The 22,242-nt window shown below is 43.7% G+C and overlaps 2 protein-coding genes across 12 annotated transcripts in view; both read left to right on the top strand.

Annotated features, from left to right (window-relative positions):
* Positions 1-5,189, top strand: part of LOC117487626 (CD209 antigen-like protein C) — a 46,200-nt gene extending 41,011 nt beyond the window's left edge. For all 4 annotated transcript variants that reach the window (XM_034136255.1, XM_034136253.1, XM_034136256.1 and 1 more), the window contains one exon: positions 4,484-5,189. In XM_034136255.1, the coding sequence (XP_033992146.1) occupies positions 4,484-4,637 (154 nt within the window). In that variant the 3' untranslated portion in view covers positions 4,638-5,189. The remainder of the gene's footprint in view (positions 1-4,483) is intronic.
* The window catches only part of LOC117487624 (CD209 antigen-like protein A), a 63,912-nt gene that overhangs the window by 9,595 nt on the left and 32,075 nt on the right, over positions 1-22,242 (top strand). For 4 of the 8 annotated variants that reach the window (XM_034136246.1, XM_034136247.1, XM_034136245.1 and 1 more), the window contains exon 1: positions 11,472-11,749. Coding sequence is in view for 4 of the 8 variants with exons in the window: in XM_034136250.1 (XP_033992141.1) it covers positions 12,289-12,358; positions 12,432-12,521; positions 12,726-12,845; positions 13,539-13,681; positions 13,899-14,002 (527 nt within the window). In the remaining 4 variants the exon portion in view is untranslated. Of the gene's footprint in view, positions 1-11,471; positions 11,750-12,178; positions 12,359-12,431; positions 12,522-12,725; positions 12,846-13,538; positions 13,682-13,898; positions 14,003-22,242 lie in introns of those variants that run through there. The other 4 variants (XM_034136250.1, XM_034136243.1, XM_034136244.1 and 1 more) reach the window with 4 other exon arrangements.

Raw genomic sequence — 22,242 nt, forward strand, 5'->3', positions numbered from 1 at the left:
GCAGGCAGTGAAAGTACATCAGAAGTGTGGGGGACTTCAACAAATTGACGAAACATGCATTGAACATTTGACCTTGGGAATAAAATTGGTGGGAAACCAAAACTCCAAAGTACATTTTACTAAAAAATTAGGGGATGGGGGAAATAATCGATACAGCATAGTATCGCGATACTTTGCGTGGCGATATTGTATATATATATACGGACGCCAAGTATCGATATTTTATTATATAAACTGTAGAATATCGCTCGGAAAGATGGTCGTACACTAGACTGATGATTTCAAATGTATTGAAAACTCCAAAAACCAACGTAAGGGCTACACAAAGACACAAAACAACAAATACATTTAAGCTACATCCATATGAGCATTACTTTAGAATACCATAAAACAAGAGAACTTCAAATAGTTAGCAAAGTTGTATATAAACGAATTAAGACACAAACCACATTTTTATATTACAGTTAACACTAACCTTGTGCCTCTTCGGGGGATGCTTATACTTAAATGTAAACTTTATCTTTTGATATCGCCATATTTAAATGTTGATATCTCCGTTAATATCTGTACTTTATCTCCGTTCTTTTCCAATGTCAAGTTTTTGCTTTGGGAACAGTAACTTCCTGCTAATAGCGCAAAGTCGCCTTCAAAATAAAAGCATGTCTATATAAAACAGGAAGTTACGTTAAGACATGTATACAATTGCAATGAAAGCAACAAAAACAATACCATCTCCTTTTCAGGTTCAAATAACAAAAATTAGGTTATTTACATAAACTATTCATATTGCAAATACATTTTTTAAAGGGAAGACGGACATGGATATGACCCATGTGATTTGCAATATCCCAATATATCGTATCGCAATACTATCGTATCGTGGCTTAAAGGTGGGGTAGGTAATTCACTTCAGAAACACTTTTTGTTATATTCCATGGAATGCTTTTAACATCCCAATAGCAATTAATACATTAAATGCTTTGACAATAAATACATAAAAAAATGTCATCCGTGGAAGCCGTGGCGCTGTAAAAGGTGCGACCAATTATTTTAGACGGCCCGGCTAAAATAACTGGATGGCCAACACACTCTCACTCCCTCAGCGTCCAGGAGCGATGCTTGGTCAGGGTCCCGTGGCGTCCAGTTGTGACGCGCCGAGGCTCCTTCAGCTTCATAAACGGACGCAAAGAGCTTTCAACTGATTGCAATGTATTCCCATCGGCGTCGGTATTTGACGCTTAGGGAAGCACGGCATTCGTTTGTGTCGGAGGCTGTTAAAGGCAATGTGAGCGTCCATTCCCATTGGATAACGGAGAATTGTACACCCGGAAGTAAGTATTCCCCTTACTGTCGATTGATTTGACAGTGATATCTCCACTACTCATCAACTCAAAAACACCAGATTATCCTTGTTAATTAAACGACATTGATAGGTTTTAGTGTGTGTACAATGCTTTTGTCACGTTTTCCCCTTCAATTCTGAGAAACAAGTCGTTTTCTATGAGTTTTGGATGGCCGAAGACATTACAATACCCACAATCCTCTGTAGCAACCATAGACTGTATACAAAAATTAAATAATACATTAATCCGAGTGTGCTTGCTTTTCTCTTCAAAAACACCAGATTATCCTTGTTAATTAAACGACATTGATAGGTTTTAGTGTGTGTACAATGCTTTTGTCACGTTTTCCCCTTCAATTCTGAGAAACAAGTCGTTTTCTATGAGTTTTGGATGGCCGAAGACATGACATTACCCACAATCCTCTGTAGCAACCATAGACTGTATAAAACAATTAAATATTATATTATTCCGAGTGTGCTTGCTTTTCTCTTTGAAAGTCATCACATAACGGCATTGTAATACACGTTTCGGCTGCATTAAATATGACATATCTGCCGTAGTTAACTCTGCCCTGATGACAAGACTTCTAGACAAACAGGAACTGCCGCCAAAACTGAAAACTTGACGTGGATCTTAAATATATAAGCAATTAAACAACATCTTACATTTCTTTTCACACAATACGTCTCCTTGCAGTATCAACACTAATTCGGCTGACTTTTATATTTGATCCAATTGGTAGATATGCTGTATTTACGCCATAACGGTGCACAGCTGATAGAAAGGGACACCTACTGGTTAAAGCACGTTATTGCATTTTATAATTGTATTATTAGATATTAATAGGATCCCTATAAAGTATATTCTTTACTCGTCGTTATTCTCTACTAATAGTTAATTAAAGACTGTATATAATGACTATTTTGCACATCCCATTCAAGATTTCAAGATTTTCTAAGGTTTATTGACATTAAAGACTGTATATAATGACTATTTTGCAAATCCCTTTCAAGATTTCAAGATTTTCTAAGGTTTATTGACATATCATATTATACACAACTACGGTGTAGTTATGCAATGAATGAAAAACTTGGGTCACAGGTTCCTCAACAGTGCATTACAAGACATCTATCAATATGTGTGTACCTCCACCATTACATTGTCATATTCTGCACATTTCTTATACTATCTACATACATCTTATAAGAGTATAATACATATGTATAATATCAGTTAAAATAAGTGCTTAAACATAGTTAACATGGCAGGAAAGCAATATATTAGACGTTAAGTACTTTGTCAGGCTTAATATTTATCTGTAGATACAAATGTCACTGTGTGTGCTGTGTGCTCTGCATGTGTGACCATCAAAGAGGGTTTCATCCCTCCATATTCATCTTCTATACCCCCAAAGCTTTTTTCTTATTCAAAAGAAGACCTTAACCTAAAGTATTCTTTAATGTTTAAATAAAGCCTTATTAGTTTGTCTGTTTTGCACATCCTCCTATTAATATCTAATAATAAAATTATAAAATGCAATAACGTGCTTTAACCAGTAGGTGTCCCTTTCTATCAGCTGTGCACCGTTATGGCATAAATACAGCCTATCTACCAATTGGATCAAATATAAAAGTCAGCCGAATTAGTGTTGATACTGCAAGGAGACGTATTGTGTGAAAAGAAATGTAAGATGTTGTTTAATTGCTTATATATTTAAGATCCACGTCAAGTTTTCAGTTTTGGCAGCAGTTCCTGTTTGTCTAGAAGTCTTGTCATCAGGGCAGAGTTAACTACGGCAGATATGTCATATTTAATGCAGCCGAAACGTGTATTACAATGCCGTTATGTGATGACTTTCAAAAAGAAAAGCGAGCACACTCGGAATAATGTATTATTTAATTGTTTTATACAGTCTATGGTTGCTACAGAGGATTGTGGGTAATGTAATGTCTTCGGCCATCCAAAACTCATAGAAAACGACTCGTTTTCTCAGAATTGAAGGGGAAAACGTGACAAAAGCATTGTACACACACTAAAACCTATCAATGTCGTTTAATTAACAAGGATAATCTGGTGTTTTTGAAGAGAAAAGCAAGCACACTCGGATTAATGTATTATTTAATTTTTGTATACAGTCTATGGTTGCTACAGAGGATTGTGGGTAATGTAATGTCTTCGGCCATCCAAAACTCATAGAAAACGACTTGTTTCTCAGAATTGAAGGGGGAAACGTGACAAAAGCATTGTACACACACTAAAACCTATCAATGTCGTTTAATTAACAAGGATAATCTGGTGTTTTTGAGTTGATGAGTAGTGGAGATATCACTGTCAAATCAATCGACAGTAAGGGGAATACTTACTTCCGGGTGTACAATTCTCCGTTATCCAATGGGAATGGACGCTCACATTGCCTTTAACAGCCTCCGACACAAACGAATGCCGTGCTTCCCTAAGCGTCAAATACCGACGCCGATGGGAATACATTGCAATCAGTTGAAAGCTCTTTGCGTCCGTTTATGAAGCTGAAGGAGCCTCGGCGCGTCACAACTGGATGCCACGGGACCCTGACCAAGCGTCGCTCCTGGACGCTTAGGGAGTGAGAGTGTGTTGGGATGGCCTACCTGCCTGTCAGCCTTCCATCTGTGCACAAACTTATCTCGTGCCCTCATTGGTCATGTGCACGTTCATGTGTTGGAGGAGGGGCTCTGTAAGGAAGTCTGAAGGAAGGGGCAGATTTTTTTCGGCTACCTACTTTCAAATTCTAGCGCACTCGAGCTGGTTTCTCCATTCTTACCTATACCTTTAAGAGTTGCGATAGTATCGTATCGTATCGCGGGGAGCCTGGTGATTCCCACCCCTGCTAGAAATACATAAAGCTGCATTTATTATGTTTTGGCATCATGTAGAAGCTGTGGATTGCTTGATTGGAATCAGAAGTAAAGGTCTGTGTTTCGATGCCCAGCCCATACAATTAACATGTTGTTGTGTTGATGTGTTATTGAACCCCACAAGCAATTGGCATAACCAAATGTGTGGGGATTTTGGTCTCTTTGAGCATGGGTGAAAAAGTATTTTATATATGCAGTTCAAGTTGGGGGGAGGTATCCTCAAAAACTAACTTTTGTATGACTTCCTAGGTACTGGGGACAGCCACCTGATAATGGTAATGGTGATCCTAAGTGGGGTGAAGAGGACTGTGCATGTCTTGTAAATAACTGGAATGGTGAAAACAACTGGAATGATCTACGGTGTACTACCCCTCTGCAATGGATCTGTGAAAAAATACTGTAGCTTGTGGCTGTGAGGCAGTGGGTGTGTCTTCCCATTGGAAGGTTGTGGGTCCGATCCCAGCTCCTGCCGTCCTCATGTCGATGTATCCCACTTAACCCCAGATTAATCCCGTATGAATGTTAGCTTCCTTGAGCTGGTGGCATTTAGTTTGGCTGCCCCTGTCTGTGAATATGGGAGAATGCTAGATATGTACAGTATGTATGCTTTGAAGAGTTGTAAAGATTGGATAAGCAATATATAAAATGCTATCAATTTACCAATACATTTGTTACTACTTTTACAATTGATGCAAAATGACTTCAAAAGTGCTTTTGTATTTGCTAAACTGTATATATAGAGAAAGAGAGTCTACATCAACAAGTGGTTGGAGGTCAGGAATGAAGATATTGGTTTGAGTTTTGGCCAAATTTGACTGCTTGTTACTGGGAATATTAACCATGGGAAATTAGGATGTTTAGCATGTTCTATACGTGCTCATGACCATCATGTGCAATAAAAAAAAGCTGCATATTGTACGGCTTCTATATTATGAAATAACAAACGTTGTCCTGAAATGCATTTATTAGGATAATTAAATTGTGTGTCTCTACTGTGACATGTCTCCATGCTTTAATGTTCAAAAAGCTCTTTATTTTTCTCATACTGCCTGTGCTGTAGCTCCTCTTTTCACCCTCTGTCTGAAACCAGAGCCCAGTCTGCTCTGATTGGTTAGCTGGCCGGCTCCGTTGTGATTGGCCAACTGCTTAGAGATCTCCAGCCCCTTAACCTATCACATTCATTGTGTTGGAATGGTAACATTGTCACATCAATGTGTTACACTCGTAGGTAAAGGAAACCCCCAAAAAGCGCAACAGGGCCTCTTTTAGACATGAATTGGTGGATTGGTCTTGTACAGGATATTTTCACTCACTGACAAGTGAGTCACAACTTGTTTCCTATCTAAGAAAATAGTAACCAAAAGACATGACGTGTATTACTGTGAAAAGAGCCTTTCTGCATACTATGGATGGATGGATGGATAAGTACTGTACTGTAAAAGGTAGCAGAAACTAACATTACATTAACAGAATAATATTTTTTAACACTGAGACATATATAGGTGTGTGTGTGTGTGTGTGTGTGTGTGTGTGTGTGTGTGTGTGTGTGTGTGTGTGTGTGTGTGTGTGTGTGTGTGTGTGTGTGTGTGTGTGTGTGTGTGTGTGTGTGTGTGTGTGTGTGTGTGTGTGTGTGTGTGTGACCTTGTGCCATTACCTTACGGTCACCCGATTCGTACTTTTTTCTATCTATAGCCAATCAGATGTCTCCTCAATTCTAAGCCAAACACATAAGCGCGCCCCCACGAGGGTATGATTTATTGTGTTCATGACGTAGCGCTGACAGGTCCATCTCAGGACACCTCCACTCTCAGTACATTGCCACTTTCCGAACAGGAAATGCACGCAAATACAATCTTTAATATTATTAAGGTACAGCGCCACTTTCCGAACCATGCTTGTGTACACAAAAACGGCAGGCAAAACCGTTTTAAATGTGTGTTTCCTGTATGGCGAATACAGCTGCTTTATTTATGTCTGTATGAAGTTGTTGTGAGTGTGGAGGGAGCAGCTACAGGTTGGCTCAGCCGGATCGATTAGTGGCCTGTACTACGAAGCCAGTTCAACAGACCCTGGATATCTCTGAGTTATCTGGCTTAACTAACCCTAACAAGCCGTCCTACGACGCTGGTTATCAACTCAGTAAATCAACCCAGGGTTTCTCTGTCCGGCCGAGAGTGCGTTCACGTGAAAGGGGCGGGGTTAGCAACATTTGACCAATCACAAACAGGGACAAGCGTACTGACAGCGCAGCGGCATACTTCATGAATGAAAAGTAAACTATAATATTAGACAAATATGAAGAAGTTAAACTTTAAACATCCATGACTTAAACACTTAATCCAGGAGCAGGGGCGGACTGGCCATCTGTGTGTTCTGGATTTAAATGGCATCATGTAAATTGCGCTGACAGACGACAGAGGTCCACAGTTTCCCCGCAGCGTGGCTCCCCCGCCCTCCTGTTGACAGTTCACGAGTGTCGAGCTCTCCGCTCTCCCCCCCCCCCCCCCCCGTTGACAGTTCACAAGTTGTGCTCTACCAATTTGTCTGGGCTGGGCTGGGTCAGAGTCCAGGGCTGATTTTTGGTCCCAGTCAGCCCTTGGATACAAGCCACATAGTTTCACCTGCAAGGTGAATACAGAACAGCTGGAACAAAACAAAAAAAACGACGAGTGTTTGAATGCGTACAATAACAGTTTTATGATATCACTGACACAAGTGGATTTGACTTTAATTACATTTGACTCAAGTGTTTCGTCAACTTAAAGGGGACCTATCATGCAAAATGCACTTTTGTACGTCTTTTATTCATGAATATGTGTCCCCGGTGTTCCAGGGAACTCACCAAGTGTCAGAAAACACAACCCTCTCTATTTTCCTGATTAAACTGATCCAGATTTGAACACGTTACTGACGTGACGGTGGCGCTACGGCTGTTGGGCCAACTCTCCACCTATCAGGGGAATGTGGGGTTGGGCCACGGCCGGCCATTGCCGCTCGAAAGCGCTGGAGACGCTGTAGTACATATGCTAGGCCTGTAAGTGGCGCTGTAGTCTGCCACAAAAGCAGCAAACAAGACTTCCCGCTCTGTTTATTCTCTACTGTGGCTTTTTTTCGCCCTCCCCGAGGCAAGCGTTTGCTCCCGCTGCTGTAATTCAATGCAATCCCTCCCCGTCGAGGCAAGCACTGTAATTCTCTCCAGGTAGTCCACCAGCAGATGACAAACACCCACCTCTCCGCCTCTTCCAAGGAATAAGGGGACCGTGCGGCAGAGTTTCAGTTAGATTTTTTTTCGCCGGTCAACATGTCCGTTAAAGTTTAAATCTTCCGGACAAAATTTGAAAAGTGCCGCTCAAAGGTCTTCTTTGTTATTTATTGAGCTTTAAAACAAATGAATAATGACTCTATATAATCATATAAGAATAAAACATGGAGGACGGAGATCTCTTTTTCTCCCCCTCTTCTGACTTGATCAGAGCGGCTCCCCTCTCCTGCAGGGGGGCGTGGTCAGCTGCAGCTCAGAGAATCAGCCCCCTGCAAAAACAGGGCTGGAGAACAGCAAATAGAGCGAAATGAGGCATGGCTAAAATGCATGATCTGTTTGGTATTTTGAAAACAGAAACGTATAAATATACCTTATATAGGTATGGCCCGACAATATATCATTTAAATATAGCATGATAGGTCCACTTTAATGTTTAAAATAACACTTCGGCATACAGTATGTGTCAATGTACGTGTTGCACGGCCAGTATGGCTCGAGAAGCTGACTCAGATGAATGAGGTGAGTAAACACAGCTGACAGCCGCCGTGAAACTCGAGCGATTATTCGCATCGCGTCCGTCGTGAACGCACCATTATTACAAGTAGGCTATTATATAATTATATAATTACAAAATTAAATCGCCACTCTCAGTACAGCGTCACTTTCCGAACAGGAAATGCACGCAAATACAATCTTTTATATTATTATTATTATTATTATTAATAATATATATATATATAAATAAAGACATCTTGTATTTTAGTTACACCTGCTATTGATTAATTTTGTCAACATTGGACCTTGACACTGTCCACATACTGTAGCTATAGTGAAATATTATAATAGAAAACATTAAGCCTCTTTGATTTAATAATCTGAGCTGAATCCTCTCTGCCATCTCATATAACACTAACTTCCTTATTTATCTTTGAATAATAATAACATAAAAATAAAGACGACTATAATACGGTCCTTCGGTCCTGAGATTAGCGCCTGCAGGCAGGCTCCATGGACCTGTCAGCTCTGGACAGCGCAAAATGCGTATATGTAGTGCTACGTCATGAACGCAATAAATCATACCCTCGTGGGGGCGCGCTCATGTGATTAGAATGGGGAGGCTGTGGCACAGTGGACTAGTGCGGTGGTGTTCGGATCATGGGAGCACAAGATTCAAACCCCACTGCAGTCAGCATGTCATTGTGTTCCTGGGCAAGACACTTCATCCCAAATTGCTCCTGTGGGGATTGTCCACAGTATTGAGTATATAAGTCGCTTTGGATAAAAGCGTCTAACATGTAATGTAATGTAATGGAGGAGACATCTGATTGGCTATAGATAGAACAAATTACAAGTATGAATCGGGTCACCAAACCCACACACGAATGCACAGCGATCCATGCACAGAAAGCGGGATGTGTTTGCAGGTGCAGCGGTTTTAAACGGCAAACAAATATGTGTGGATCAAAAATACTTATGTAAAACTTTTTTCTGTGTTAAACTTTTATTTACATGTAGCCTATATGAGGAAACGGAACACATGCGACACAACTCTCTGAACAACACAACCCTCTGATGCGTGTGTTGGTAGCTTGGCACGCTACTTCTCTCTGATGCGTGTGTTGGTAGCTTGGCACGCTAGTCCCTGGAACCTTTGCTGCTTCCAGTTTTTCCTCTTGAAGTCTTTGATCGCTACCACTAAAGCGTTATATAAGTACAGTCCATTTACCATTTACCCAGTCACCGGGCTTGAAGTGGTGTTGTGGCGCATCAGCTGGCGTCGGCAGTCCGGCTTTCACCTGAGAGTGGATAGCTGAGAGGGAGACTGAAAGACTTATACAGTAGTTCCACAAAAGGCAACTTACATTGTCTCAACTTTCAGAAACTAACATTAAATTAACAGAATAATATTCTTTAAATCTGTGCCAGTGTGTCTTGTGCCTTGTGTGTGTGTGTGTGTGTGTGTGTGTGTGTGTGTGTGTGTGTGTGTGTGTGTGTGTGTGTGTGTGTGTGTGTGTGTGTGTGTGTGTGTGTAACTTTTGTGTTTCTGCCCCTGCCATTCCCGCTCAAGGTTGCAACATGGTTGATAGATTCAGGCACCGACACCTGTCTGCTCTCACATTCCCGCATTATGTTTTGCGGAAACCAATCTTTATTTTTTCCCCCACTCTATCCCAGCTGCAAATTTGGGGCGAAACACAATAAATAAAGCTTCGCCAGTTTGGGTCCTTATCACAACTGATCAAGATGGCCAAAAGGTTCTCTGCTCAGAGGGCCTTGCAAATGATTTTGTAAGAGAGAGAACCATTTGATGATGATGTAGAGGAAGAGGAAGAGGTTTCAGAATGTGAGGATCACATTTCTGAGAATTCTGATTCTGACAGTGACTTTGAAGAAGAGGATGAGATTGAGCATCAGCTACAAACAAAAGACGAGCCACAGGACCAGCCTGTCGGCGGGCAAAATAACAAGTAGCACTTTAATTCATTCATAATTCATGTGATCTAACAAATGTAAAAGGGCAAATATTAACCATAAATGATGTTTATATTGATTGTAATTGGGATGAAGTAAACATCTGTTGAGTATTTTAACATACAATTGTTTGAAGGTGTTGAATTGAAACCCCAAAAGGCAGCAGGTCCACCAGACCCACGAACACTGGCTGAATAACAAAAATATGAACACCACACAAGGGTTAAGGGGCTTTCCAGAAAATAAAGGCCCACTCTTGTCATAGTACACAGGAACAGAAATGAATGACATCCTGGGTTATGCTTCTGCTTGTGACTATTAGTAATGCACAATCATGCATTTGGCCCGAGCCAAAGATTGAAACAGAGAACAAGTTCACCCTTGGTATCATGAGTTCAACCAGAGGACGGGTGCATACAATGCGGTTTTAAACGGAAAACAAATATGTGTGGATCAAAAAGACATATGCCATTAATAAGATCAGAACCAATTGGGAAAAGGAACTACAGATCACCTTCTCTGATGACTTTTGGAAGGAGGCCCTGAGATCCGTCAACTCATCCAACAGTTGTAATAGACTTAGCCTAATACAATTTAAAGTTCTCCATAGACTACATTATAGCAAGGCTAAGCTCTCCAGGATTTATCCAGATAGATTGGATGACAGGTGTGATAGATGTTCCCAGGCCCCCTGCGACCTGACTCACATGTTCTGGTTGTGCCCTAAATTATCTAGCTTCTGGCAATCTTTCTTCAAATGTATTTCTGAAATTGTAGGTCTAAAAATCTCTCCATCCCCTCATGTAGCTATTTTCGGTAGGCCCCCAGATGAAATCAACATGACAAACATTCAAACCAATGTCATTGCCTTTACCTCCTTGATTGCTCGTTGGAAAATCCTTCTTTTGTGGAAATCTCCTTTACCTCCCTCTTTTAAAATGTGGCTGGGTGATACTATGTCTCTCCTAAAGTTGGACAAAATTAAGTTTACTCTCCGGGGTTCTTCAGATAAGTTTTACGCTCATTGGATGCCACTGATCAGTTATGTAGACCGTCTTGCCCCTGATATGGTGTCGCTGTAGGGATTCCCCCTTTATCTGCCTATAATTCTGATATTATTACTCCCCTGTCCACCACACATGCAGCCCGTGTGACATCCCTTGATATATGTGTTAGTATGTGTATGTGTATGTGTATGTGTATGTGTATGTGTATGTGTATGTGTACATGTATGTATGTATGTATGTATGCAGGTATGTGTATTTGTATATACTGTATGTGCATGTAAATTATTGTATTTATCATTTGGTATGTAATTGATGTACTGTTGCCTCAGTGCTCCGGGAGAGGGGGTCGGTGGGATGGGGCTGGGTTGAGGGAAAGTGGGTAAGGGTTCTTTTGTAAAAAAAAAAATGAAAATGCCTTATTGGCTGCAATGCACTGTTACACTTTTTTCATGTGACTAAAAATGTTTTTGAAAAAAAAAGAAATACATATGTAAAACTTTTTTCTGTGTAAAACTTTTATTTACATGTATATGAACCGGAACACATCCCTCTGAACAACACAACCCTCTGATGCGTGTGATGGTAGCTTGGCACGCTACTTCCCTGGAACCGTTGCTGCTTCCAGTGTTTCCTCCTGACGTCTTTGATCACTACCCAGTCACCGGGCTCGAAGTGGTGTTGTGGCGCATCAGCTGGCGTCGGCAGTACGGCTTTCACCTGAGAGTGGATAACTGAGAGGAAGACTGAAAGACTTATACAGTAGTTCAACAAAAGGTAACTTAAATTGTCTCAACTTTCAGAAATTAACATTACATTAACAGAATAATATTCTTTAAATCTGTGCCAGTTCGTCTTGTGTCTTGTGCCATCAAGAGAGCCAGCTTTTCACGCCAACAAATATTTGTAGCTGCTTTCACAATGATGACATGCTATTCTCTTTTTATTAACCAGTCAAATAGATCTTTACAGGAACAGAATATTTTGAATATTATTCATCTTTATGGCTTTGTAAGATTATATGTCTCTATTTAACACAATGGACATGATTATCACACTTGTTTCAGTCTTAAATCTGTATCGTCAATGTGCTTTGGCAATAGTATGTTTTTAATATGGTCATATCAATAAAGTTAGTATTTCCTGATATTCTTTATATAAAATGATCTGTGACTTCCTCAAATGATGTGTGATTTCCTCAAATAGATAAAGCATTTAGAAATTCAAACCAGCAACCACACTTTTCCAGGTCACATACTTCAGGATACTTGCTGCAGAGCTGACCTTCTAGGAAAGAGTTGGCATTCTCATGAGCAATGGAGGAAATTTATGACGATGTTGACAATGTCAAAACCCTAAGCTCAAGCTCATCAACAATACAAGAAGGTAAGAGTATCAGTTAGAGTGCACTGTGGATTTTGGATTTACTGTATTACTCCCTGGTCTTCTCTGTGTTCAGGTCCCAGGAGACTTCTCAGAGCGTCTGTTCTCGGTCTGGGGCTGCTGAGTGTTTTCCTGCTGGCTGGACTCATCGGCCTCGCTGTCCACTGTGAGTCTTTCTTTTAATATGTTTAATAATGTCATTTTGAACGTGTGATTTTCAAGAGCAATATTCTGCTCTGAAAGATGCACATTTGACCAAAACATCTATCGTTTCCCTCCTAGGGCCAAATTAGGAAAACATTCATTTTGGTTTGTGTCAGTATGTTTGCATCAGGTCATTTAAAAAAGATCTATTTACATTTCATTTCAGACTCCGCTGTCGAATCAAACCTGACTGAGCATCTCCAGGCCAGAGATCAGCTGATCAACCAGCTGAAGGCCAGCCTCACTGAAAAGACCAGAGAGGTGGACAGGCTTCAGTGTTTGATGGGTAAGGGTCAGTGCTTCATGTGGGGTTTTGCATAGGGCTTGGTATGTGTATGTAAGATATCAATTATCATAATATTTTGTACAAAATACCTCAATATTGATAGTCTAAGGCTGACTATTGATACTTTCGTAAAATAGTTACACAATGACACTTTTCATTAATGATAATCAAGAATTAGTTTTTAATGACTTAGTTGTGAGTGATTTCATTTATAGTTTGTTTTATTTTTCTTCACCCACCATATTTATATTTCTCTGTAAACTATGCTTATGGCCAGTTTCCTTGTCTAAATTACTTTTTAATATAAGCAATTGGAAGAAGAACTTAGTGGTAGTTTGTTCCAGATATTTGCAGCATAATAATAATAATAATAATAATAATAATTTCCGGTCTAGCAACTAACACCGAAATGTTGCCACTGTCTGTGTTTAAGTGGATGTCATTGAAGACTTTAACAAGATCAGTCTCAGTGCTGTGGTGCCTGACTAGATCACATCCAAACAGTTAGTTAAATCCCAAAAATAGAGAAGTAGTTGTTCTGCAATGAAATTTGTGATCTCTTTTGATCCCTCTAAAAATGCTTAATAAATATGTTTTTTCATTATTATTACAAAAGTGACATATAATGCACTCAAGAGTTCCATATTTCAGCAGTTAAAGCAGTAAATCAACAAGATCTTAAAACTTTTACAGAGAAAACGTGTCCTGAAGGATGGAAGATGTTCGGTTGTTCCTGTTATAACCTCTCTACTGAGGAAGCTTATTGGGAACAAAGCAGACAAAACTGCACAGCCGGAGGAGCACATCTGGTGACCGTAGACAGTGAGGAAGAACAGGTAATGTGTGCTGCTTAAACACTTGTGATTGTATAACTACTGCTTTTATCAATCAATAATGTTTTTATTGTACATATACTAGCAAATGTGTCTATCAGCTATAATGATTACGTCACAACAATGGTGTTAATTACATATTTCTGAGCTAGTAAAAAGGGAAAAGTTATCTGAATGTTGATGTCCATCCCAGTAAACTGCATTTTTAATATGTGAACAGGAATTCATCTCTAGCATGATCAAGGGAGACACTTGGATTGGTTTGAGTGACAGAGAAGAGGAGGGGACCTGGACATGGGTGGATGGATCTCCACTGAATCTGACGTAAGGCTTTACTTTGGTTTTAAATATGTGGTGGCTCTACTCTTCAGCCACCTCCCTTGTGAGTGTGTGTTCCCTTTCCCTGTCTGTGTGGGCGTGGTGGCTGTCACTCCTGGCTCCCGGCTCAATCTCCACCTGCTGCAAATCTCCACCTGGTGCAATCAGCTTTACACACCTGATTCCCATTCAGCCATTTACTAATGGTATATCAGCGGAGGCTCCACAACATGTCAGCGCCAGATCGTTGTTTAATCCCCAGTGGTAACTCTCAGCCTTCTTAGCCGATTTAAAACTATTTCTCTGTACACGGAATACTTTTCTCATCTGTTTCTCTTATGCTCCAGGATCACTATCCAGCCGCCTTGTTACCATCACCTGCCGCCACCAGTCATCATTCCAACCGGATTACTCTCCACACTCACCAGTCTTCATTCCTACAGGATTACTCTCCACGCTCCTCCACCTCACAATAAACCTTTTTCCAACACTCTGCCGTGTCCTGCGTTTGGGTCCTATCGGATATCGTAACAGAACGATCTGGCCAGTATGGACTCAGCGGACACAGGCCACCAGTCCAAGACTGCGGACGAACTCAGCCAAGCCCTGGCCAATCAAGGTGCTCTCGTGGGGCATCACGACGTGGTTCTCCGTGAGGTTGTGGAGACTCTCCGGAACCTCTCCACTAACGTGCAAAGGATCGGCACACAAGTGGAACTGCTCACCTCCCAGTTTTCTCCCCCGCAGCCCGCTGCACAGCCGACAGCTCCTCCCCCCGCTCCTGCCGCACCTCTCCATCAGCTACGAGAGGCTGTTATTCCTACACCGGAGCGATACGCTGGAGATTTGGGTATTTGTAGAGCCTTTTTGTTCCAGTGTTCGTTAGTCTTTGAGCAGCAGCCTAGTACTTATCACACAGATGGGGCTAGGGTAGCATATGTAATGAGTCTGTTGAGGGGGAGTGCTCTAGATTGGGCTACAGCCGTTAGGGAGAGCCAGCCACACATTTGCTCATCATTTGATACTTTCATTTCCGAAATGAAAAAAGTTTTTGATCACCCGGTACGGGGGAGGGACGCTTCTAGGCGCCTTCTTTCTCTCCGGCAGGGCTCCCGTAGTGTAGCCGAATTTTCAGTTGAGTTTAGAACAGTTGCTGCTGACTCAGGCTGGAATAACGAGTCATTGCAAGATGTTTTTCTTCAAGGGCTGAACGAAGCAATTAAAGACGAGCTAGCTGCTAGGGATGATCCAGTTAGCTTGGATAATTTAATTGCCACAGCTATCAAGATTGATAATCGCCTCAGAGAGAGACGCAGGGATAGGAATAGCCGTCACCCCAATCCCAGCTACTCCTCACTTGATCCCCGAATTGGCACTGCCACTGCCCCAATCTCCAGATCCTTTCCGACTCCTTTCTCGGTTTCACCCCCCGAAGATGAGCCCATGCAAGTGGGAAGGGCCCACCTCTCACCATCTGAGCGGGCTAGAAGGATCCAGGCTGGGGAATGTGTTTATTGCAGCCAAACCAGTCATCTAGTTTCCTCCTGTCCTAATCTGCCAAAAGGTCAGGCTCGTCAGTAGCTGTGGGGATTCTGGCGAGCCCTTCCTCCTCTCTCAACCCCCGACCCAGAACGCAGCTAGAAGCCGTTCTTTGCTGCAACCAACAGTCACTACCCCTGCTCGCCTTAGTGGACTCGGGGGCAGACGAGAATTTTTTGGACATTGACATCGCAGCTCAGGCAGGAATTCCCTGCGAAGTGTTGGATTCACCTCTTAATGCCAATGCTCTTAATGGACAATTCCTGGCCCAAGTCACTCACCGCACCAAGCCAGTAAACCTCATTCTGTCTGGAAACCATCGTGAGTTTATTCAGTTTCACCTTATTTCCTCACCTCATGCTCCCATAGTGTTGGGTCATCCCTGGTTAAGAACACACAACCCCCAGATTGATTGGATAACTGGCAAAATCATTAGTTGGAGTTGTTTTTGTTTATCCTCATGCCTGCAGTCTGCCCTACCGCCAGCAGAGGCCGCCGCTCCACCACCCAAGATCGAGCCGCCTGACCTGTTATCTGTCCCCATGGAATATCATAGCCTAGGAGAGGTGTTCAGTAAACAGCGAGCTCTTTCTCTTCCTCCTCATCGACCCTACGACTGTCCCATTGACCTCCTTCCCGGGGCCCCTCTGCCTTCCTCACGTCTGTTCAACCTGTCTCGCCCTGAGAGAAAATCCATGGAGAGTTACATCCATGACTCCCTGGCTGCTGGTGTCATCCGCCCATCCTCCTCCCCGGTCGGTGCTGGGTTCTTCTTCGTGTCCAAGAAGGACCGCTCACTGCGGCCCTGCATTGATTACAGGGGTCTCAATGCCATCACTATAAAAAACAAATATCCATTACCCCTCATTAACTCCGCCTTTGAACCCCTCCAGGAAGCCACCATCTTTTCCAAACTGGACCTCCGCAATGCCTACCACCTCGTCAGAATCCGTGAAGGGGACGAGTGGAAGACTGCCTTTAACACACCACTCGGTCACTTTGAGTATCTGGTGATGCCTTTTGGACTGACGAATGCCCCAGCAGTTTTTCAGTCAATGGTGAACGATGTACTCCGTGACCTCCTCAACCGGTCAGTCTTTGTCTACTTGGATGACATTCTCATTTTCTCCCGTAACAAGGAGGAGCACATTATCCATGTCAGGCAGGTGCTGCAGAGACTCCTTGAAAACAGACTCTTTGTGAAGGCGGATAAGGGAATGCTCTGGTTTTTGGACAAAATTAACATGGGATCACTCCTGTCACCGGACGTACTTCGTCTCACTGGAATAGTAACGGTCATAGTGAATATAAAATCGTCCCCATGTATCCGGCCAATGACGGGAGAGTTTTGAAAGAGACAAAACACTGTTCCATACATTTAAAAACACTTAAACAATTAAACAATGTTTACCTGCCAACAAGCAGCAGTGTGCTGTCATTTCAAACATGTTACCCCACTGTTTAACACAGTTTTACCTGTGTTTTGAAGACTCTTTCCTGGGTCAATGTGTCCTCTTTCTCCCCCCCTGGGTGTGTGTGAGACAAGTCAAGTGAGTCAGCCTGCCAACCAGCAGCAGTGTGCTGTCATTTCAAACATGTTACCCTCACTGTTTAACACAGTTTTACCTGTGTTTTGAAGACTCTTTCCTGGGTCAATGTGTCCTCTTTCTCCCCCCCTGGGTGTGTGTGAGACAAGTCAAGTGAGTCAGGCTGCCAACAAGCAGCAGTGTGCTGTCATTTCAAACATGTTACCCCACTGTTTAACACAGTTTTACCTGTGTTTTGAAGACTCTTTCCTGGGTCAATGTGTCCTCTTTCTCCCCCCCTGGGTGTGTGTGAGACAAGTCAAGTGAGTCAGGCTGCCAACAAGCAGCAGTGTGCTGTCATTTCAAACATGTTACCCCACTGTTTAACACAGTTTTACCTGTGTTTTGAAGACTCTTTCCTGGGTCAATGTGTCCTCTTTCTCCCCCCCTGGGTGTGTGTGAGACAAGTCAAGTGAGTCAGGCTGCCAACAAGCAGCAGTGTGCTGTCATTTCAAACATGTTACCCCACTGTTTAACACAGTTTTACCTGTGTTTTGAAGACTCTTTCCTGGGTCAATGTGTCCTCTTTCTCCCCCCCTGGGTGTGTGTGAGACAAGTCAAGTGAGTCAGCCTGCCAACCAGCAGCAGTGTGCTGTCATTTCAAACATGTTACCCCACTGTTTAACACAGTTTTACCTGTGTTTTGAAGACTCTTTCCTGGGTCATTGTGTGCTCACCAGGGGCACGAGAATACCCTCCACAGAAGGGGTCGTGGTTCCGTGAAGAAGGCCGAATTTGGGTGCTCATAGGCAGCCTGCTGCAGAGTCATTTTCAGGCTCCTCTCCACAATTGTCCCCCTAAAATGATTTAAAATCATTATTTTTGCATTTAAATGCATTTATTCTATCATTTATATGGTTCCCCAACACAATGCACATAGTCTGGAGCTCACTGGGGTCCTGCATATAATTTAATCAGGCGTTTTAACACTTTTTCCCATGAAAATGATTTTTAATCACTATCATGGGGCTATGAAAATAAAATTCCGGGTAATGCAGAGCACAAGTGCACCTTTTACTATTTAAATGTATTTGTATTATATATATTTGGGCTAGAAAGGTGACCTCTCTGGGTGATTTAGTCAGTTTATGGAGCTTAGCCCACAAATCCTGGATGATCCAGGCCGAATTTGGGTGCTCATAGGCGGCCTGCCAGGCGCCCCCACCCGTGGAAAGCAAAAAAAATTGAAGAAAACGCTTAATTATAACTTAAAATAATCAAAAATGAAGTTTTGAAAAATTGTCAAAAAAATGACAGAGTGCCAACGGGAGAAGGGGCCAGACTATTGGCGCTTCAGGCCGATTTTTCCCCTTCTCCGATGGTTGGTACAACGGAGAAGGGGAAAAAGTCCCTGGGCTTCATTTCCACTTCTCTGTTAAAAAGATTCATCCATACTTTTCAAACTACCGTCTGCACGAAATCGGAAACCCAGTTTTTGGGTGCACTCAGAAAAATAACGGCTGTTGCAAATCATGGAAGAATGTATCCGCTCACCAAGCACTTTGAGTGGGCCTAATTTTGTGCCTCAAGGACCCCCCAGCCTGGTTCTCTCAATACTTAAAGTTTGACATGGAGGAATGCGAGGGCACTTTGCAGGTGACTCTACCCGATTATGAGACACTATTTTGGGGCGTATTTTTTACATTTCTCTGGTTCTCCAAATAGTTTAAGTTCGACATTTTGAGCCATGGAGGAATGCGAGGGCACTTTGCAGGTGACTCTACCCGATTTTGAGGCACTATTTTGGGGCGTATTTTTTACATTTCTCTGGTTCTCCAAATAGTTTAAGTTCGACATTTTGAGCCATGGAGGAATGCGAGGGCACTTTGCAGGTGACTCTACCCGATTTTGAGGCACTATTTTGGGGTATAATTTTTACATTTTGACCCCTTTGCCCGGTTATCACCAAAGTTGAGTTGGATGATTTCGACCATGGAGGAATGTCAGGGGAGTCCGCGGGGGACTCCTGCGGGGTCATGAGGCACTATTTTGGGGTACAATTTTTACATTTTGACCCCTTTTCCCGGTTCTCACCAAAGTTGAGTTGGATGATTTCGACCATGGAGGAATGTCAGGGGAGTCCGCGGGGGACTCCTGCGGGGTCATGAGGCACTATTTTCGGACACTTTTTTCCCATTTTCCCCCCTTTTGCCTGGTTCTTTTTATTTTTATTTTTTTTCCTGTTTTGGCCCGTTTGACCCGGTTCCTTCTGCCGGGGGCACTGCCCGGTCCCGGGTGCCCCCCCCAGGGCTCGCGTACAGCCGTTTCACCCCCCACATTGACGGATTTTGACCCCTTTGCCCGGTTCTCACCAAAGTTGAGTGTGATGATTGCTGAGTCATGATGCACTATTTTGGGGTACATTTCCCCCATTATCAACACGGACTAGAGATGTCTCGGAGATGGCTCGGAGCCCACACCCTGGTTCTATGTAACCCTGGAGGAATGTCACATGAGTCGACAGGGGACTGCTGCTGGCTAATGAAGGACTATTTTGGGGTACATTTCCCCCATTATCAACACGGACTAGAGATGTCTCGGAGATGGCTTGGAGCCCACACCCTGGTTCTATGTAACCCTGGAGGAATGTCACATGAGTCGACAGGGGACTGCTGCTGGCTAATGAAGGACTATTTTGGGGTACATTTCCCCCATTATCAACACGGACTAGAGATGTCTCGGAGATGGCTCGGAGCCCACACCCTGGTTCTATGTAACCCTGGAGGAATGTCACATGAGTCGACAGGGGACTGCTGCTGGCTAATGAAGGACTATTTTGGGGTACTTTTTTTTCATTTTCACCCAAATTTCCCTGGATGAAATATTTTTTAGTTTTTTTAGTTTTTAGCCCAGTTTTGGCCACAGCGTTGCCTGGAGGATAGGACCGAGATATGACAGACTCTCTGGCCGCCTCACAAGTCACTATTGTCGGACACTTTCTTTGCTTTACCCCGGTTCTATCACTCTTTCCTCCTTTGACCATACAACCCGTTTCCTGCTGGGGTGGTGCCTGGTTCCGGGGTACCCCAAACCCTCTCATGGTCGGGGCACCATGTATTGATGCATCGGACCCAATGTTGCCATCACCAGCCCCGCGTTGGTGCGGAAGTGGGACCATCTGACCCGGTGGTAACCCAATACTTCCCTTCGTCCATGCACCATGAATTGATGCATCGGACCCAGTGTCGCAACCACCGCTCACGCTAACGCATATAAACGGAGAACTATAACATAATTTTGATCAAAATCATTATGTGTGTTTCAGGAAGGATGTCATCTGAATGCCCGGTGTGCAGACTCTTCTATCTGGCATTGAACAAACACCTTAAGCACAAGCATGCAGTGCGGAACTTGGAGGAGAGGGGAATCCTCCTGAAAATAGCCAGTGGAAGGATAAATGTTCGGACCAAACCCTGTCCCATCGCTGGGTGTTCGTACGCTGGGAAGAGACTGGACCGTCATGTAAAACATGACCACCCTGAGTTGTCCCGACATAAGGCACATCAGGTCATGGCAAGGCTGAAGCATAGTGTGGCACTGCAGTTGCTCCATGACCTCCGTGAGACTAACCCCATCATTGGAATGGCTACATCATTGGATATAGACAATGAGGAGGAATACCCCGGGCACCCTCCACCCTTCTCCCCACATACCGAGTGTGACAACGAGGACTGCAGGCAGGTGATGCTGGAAAATGTGGCATTGAGGGCTCAGAAGGATGCCCTCAATGATGAGGTGAAGACCCTGCGCTCCAGGCTGAAAAAGGAGCTAAAACCCAGGAAGCAGAGTGCTGCTGTTCTTGAGGAAGAGGACGAATGTATACGATTTAAGGGCCTGGCAATCCCAAATACCTCCGGCATAAACACAGTAGCCTCAGGCAGCAATACCCCTGTGAAGAGCCCGGTGAAGACTGTCATGCAGTCCCCAGTAACCTCCGGTAGCGAGACCCCTGTGAGGAGCCCGGTGAAGACTGTCATGCTTGCAGTAGCCTCCGGTGGGAAGAGACCGGTCAAGAACCCTGTGAAGAGCCCAATGAAGACTGTCATGCTTGCAGTAGCCTCCGGTGGAAAGAGACCGGTCAAGAACCCTGTGAAGAGCCCAGTGAAGACTGTCATATTACCAGTTTCCTCCGGTAGCGAGACCCCTGAGAAGAGCCCGGTGAAGACTGTCATGTTTGCAGTAGCCTCCAGTAGCGAGACCCCTGTGAAGACCCCGGTGAAGACTGTCATGTTTGCAGTAGCCTCCGGTAGCGAGACCCCTGTGAAGACCCCGGTGGAAACTGTCATGTTTGCAGTAGCCTCCGGTAGCGAGACCCCTGTGAAGACCCCGGTGGAAACTGTCATGTTTGCAGTAGCCTCCGGTAGCGAGACCCCTGTGAAGACCCCGGTGGAAACTGTCATGTTTGCAGTAGCCTCCGGTAGCGAGACCCCTGTGAAGACCCCGGTGGAAACTGTCATGTTTGCAGTAGCCTCCGGTAGCGAGACCCCTGTATGCCGGAAGACCCGTGCCTCTAAGCTGGCTAATGACTTGCCCTCTCCCTCAAATTACTGGTCCACTGGGTGTGGACGGGGGAATACCATGCGTGAAATCACGTTGCCTAGAAGCATGGAGGCGTACCTTCAGACATACTTGGATCACTGTTTGGGTGTCGCTCCGACAGTAAAACAGAAAGACAATGTTGTGTCGAAGATCAGCCGGATAAAGAACTTCATAGTATACATGGCCCATGGTGTTAACCGCCTGTCAGACTGGCTGTTCCTAAGAAACATGAAGATGATCCGTGGCTGGAGCGAGTATATTGTAAAGCCGGGCCGGGCAGTCACAACATCAGAGTTCTTCCTGAAGAATGTGCACCAGTTCATGGGGTACATGTCTGAGTCAAAGCCCCGGGGGTGCAAGCTCACCCAGTCTGATATGACCCACATAATGAGAGAGGTGAAAGCCAACATGAAACACTTGAATAAGGCAGTCACTCTACATCAGTTTAAGGTGAAGAGGAACAAACTGGATCGTCTGCCGAGCCAGGCGGAGCTTCTCGCCGCCATGGCGGCCGCTGAGAAGCGCATCCCGGAGCTCCTCGACCTGATGGCCGGCACGCCGACCTCAACCACCCAGAAGCTT

The sequence above is a fragment of the Trematomus bernacchii genome, unplaced genomic scaffold, assembly GCF_902827165.1.
Source record: "Trematomus bernacchii unplaced genomic scaffold, fTreBer1.1, whole genome shotgun sequence".
Lineage (NCBI taxonomy): Eukaryota > Metazoa > Chordata > Actinopteri > Perciformes > Nototheniidae > Trematomus > Trematomus bernacchii.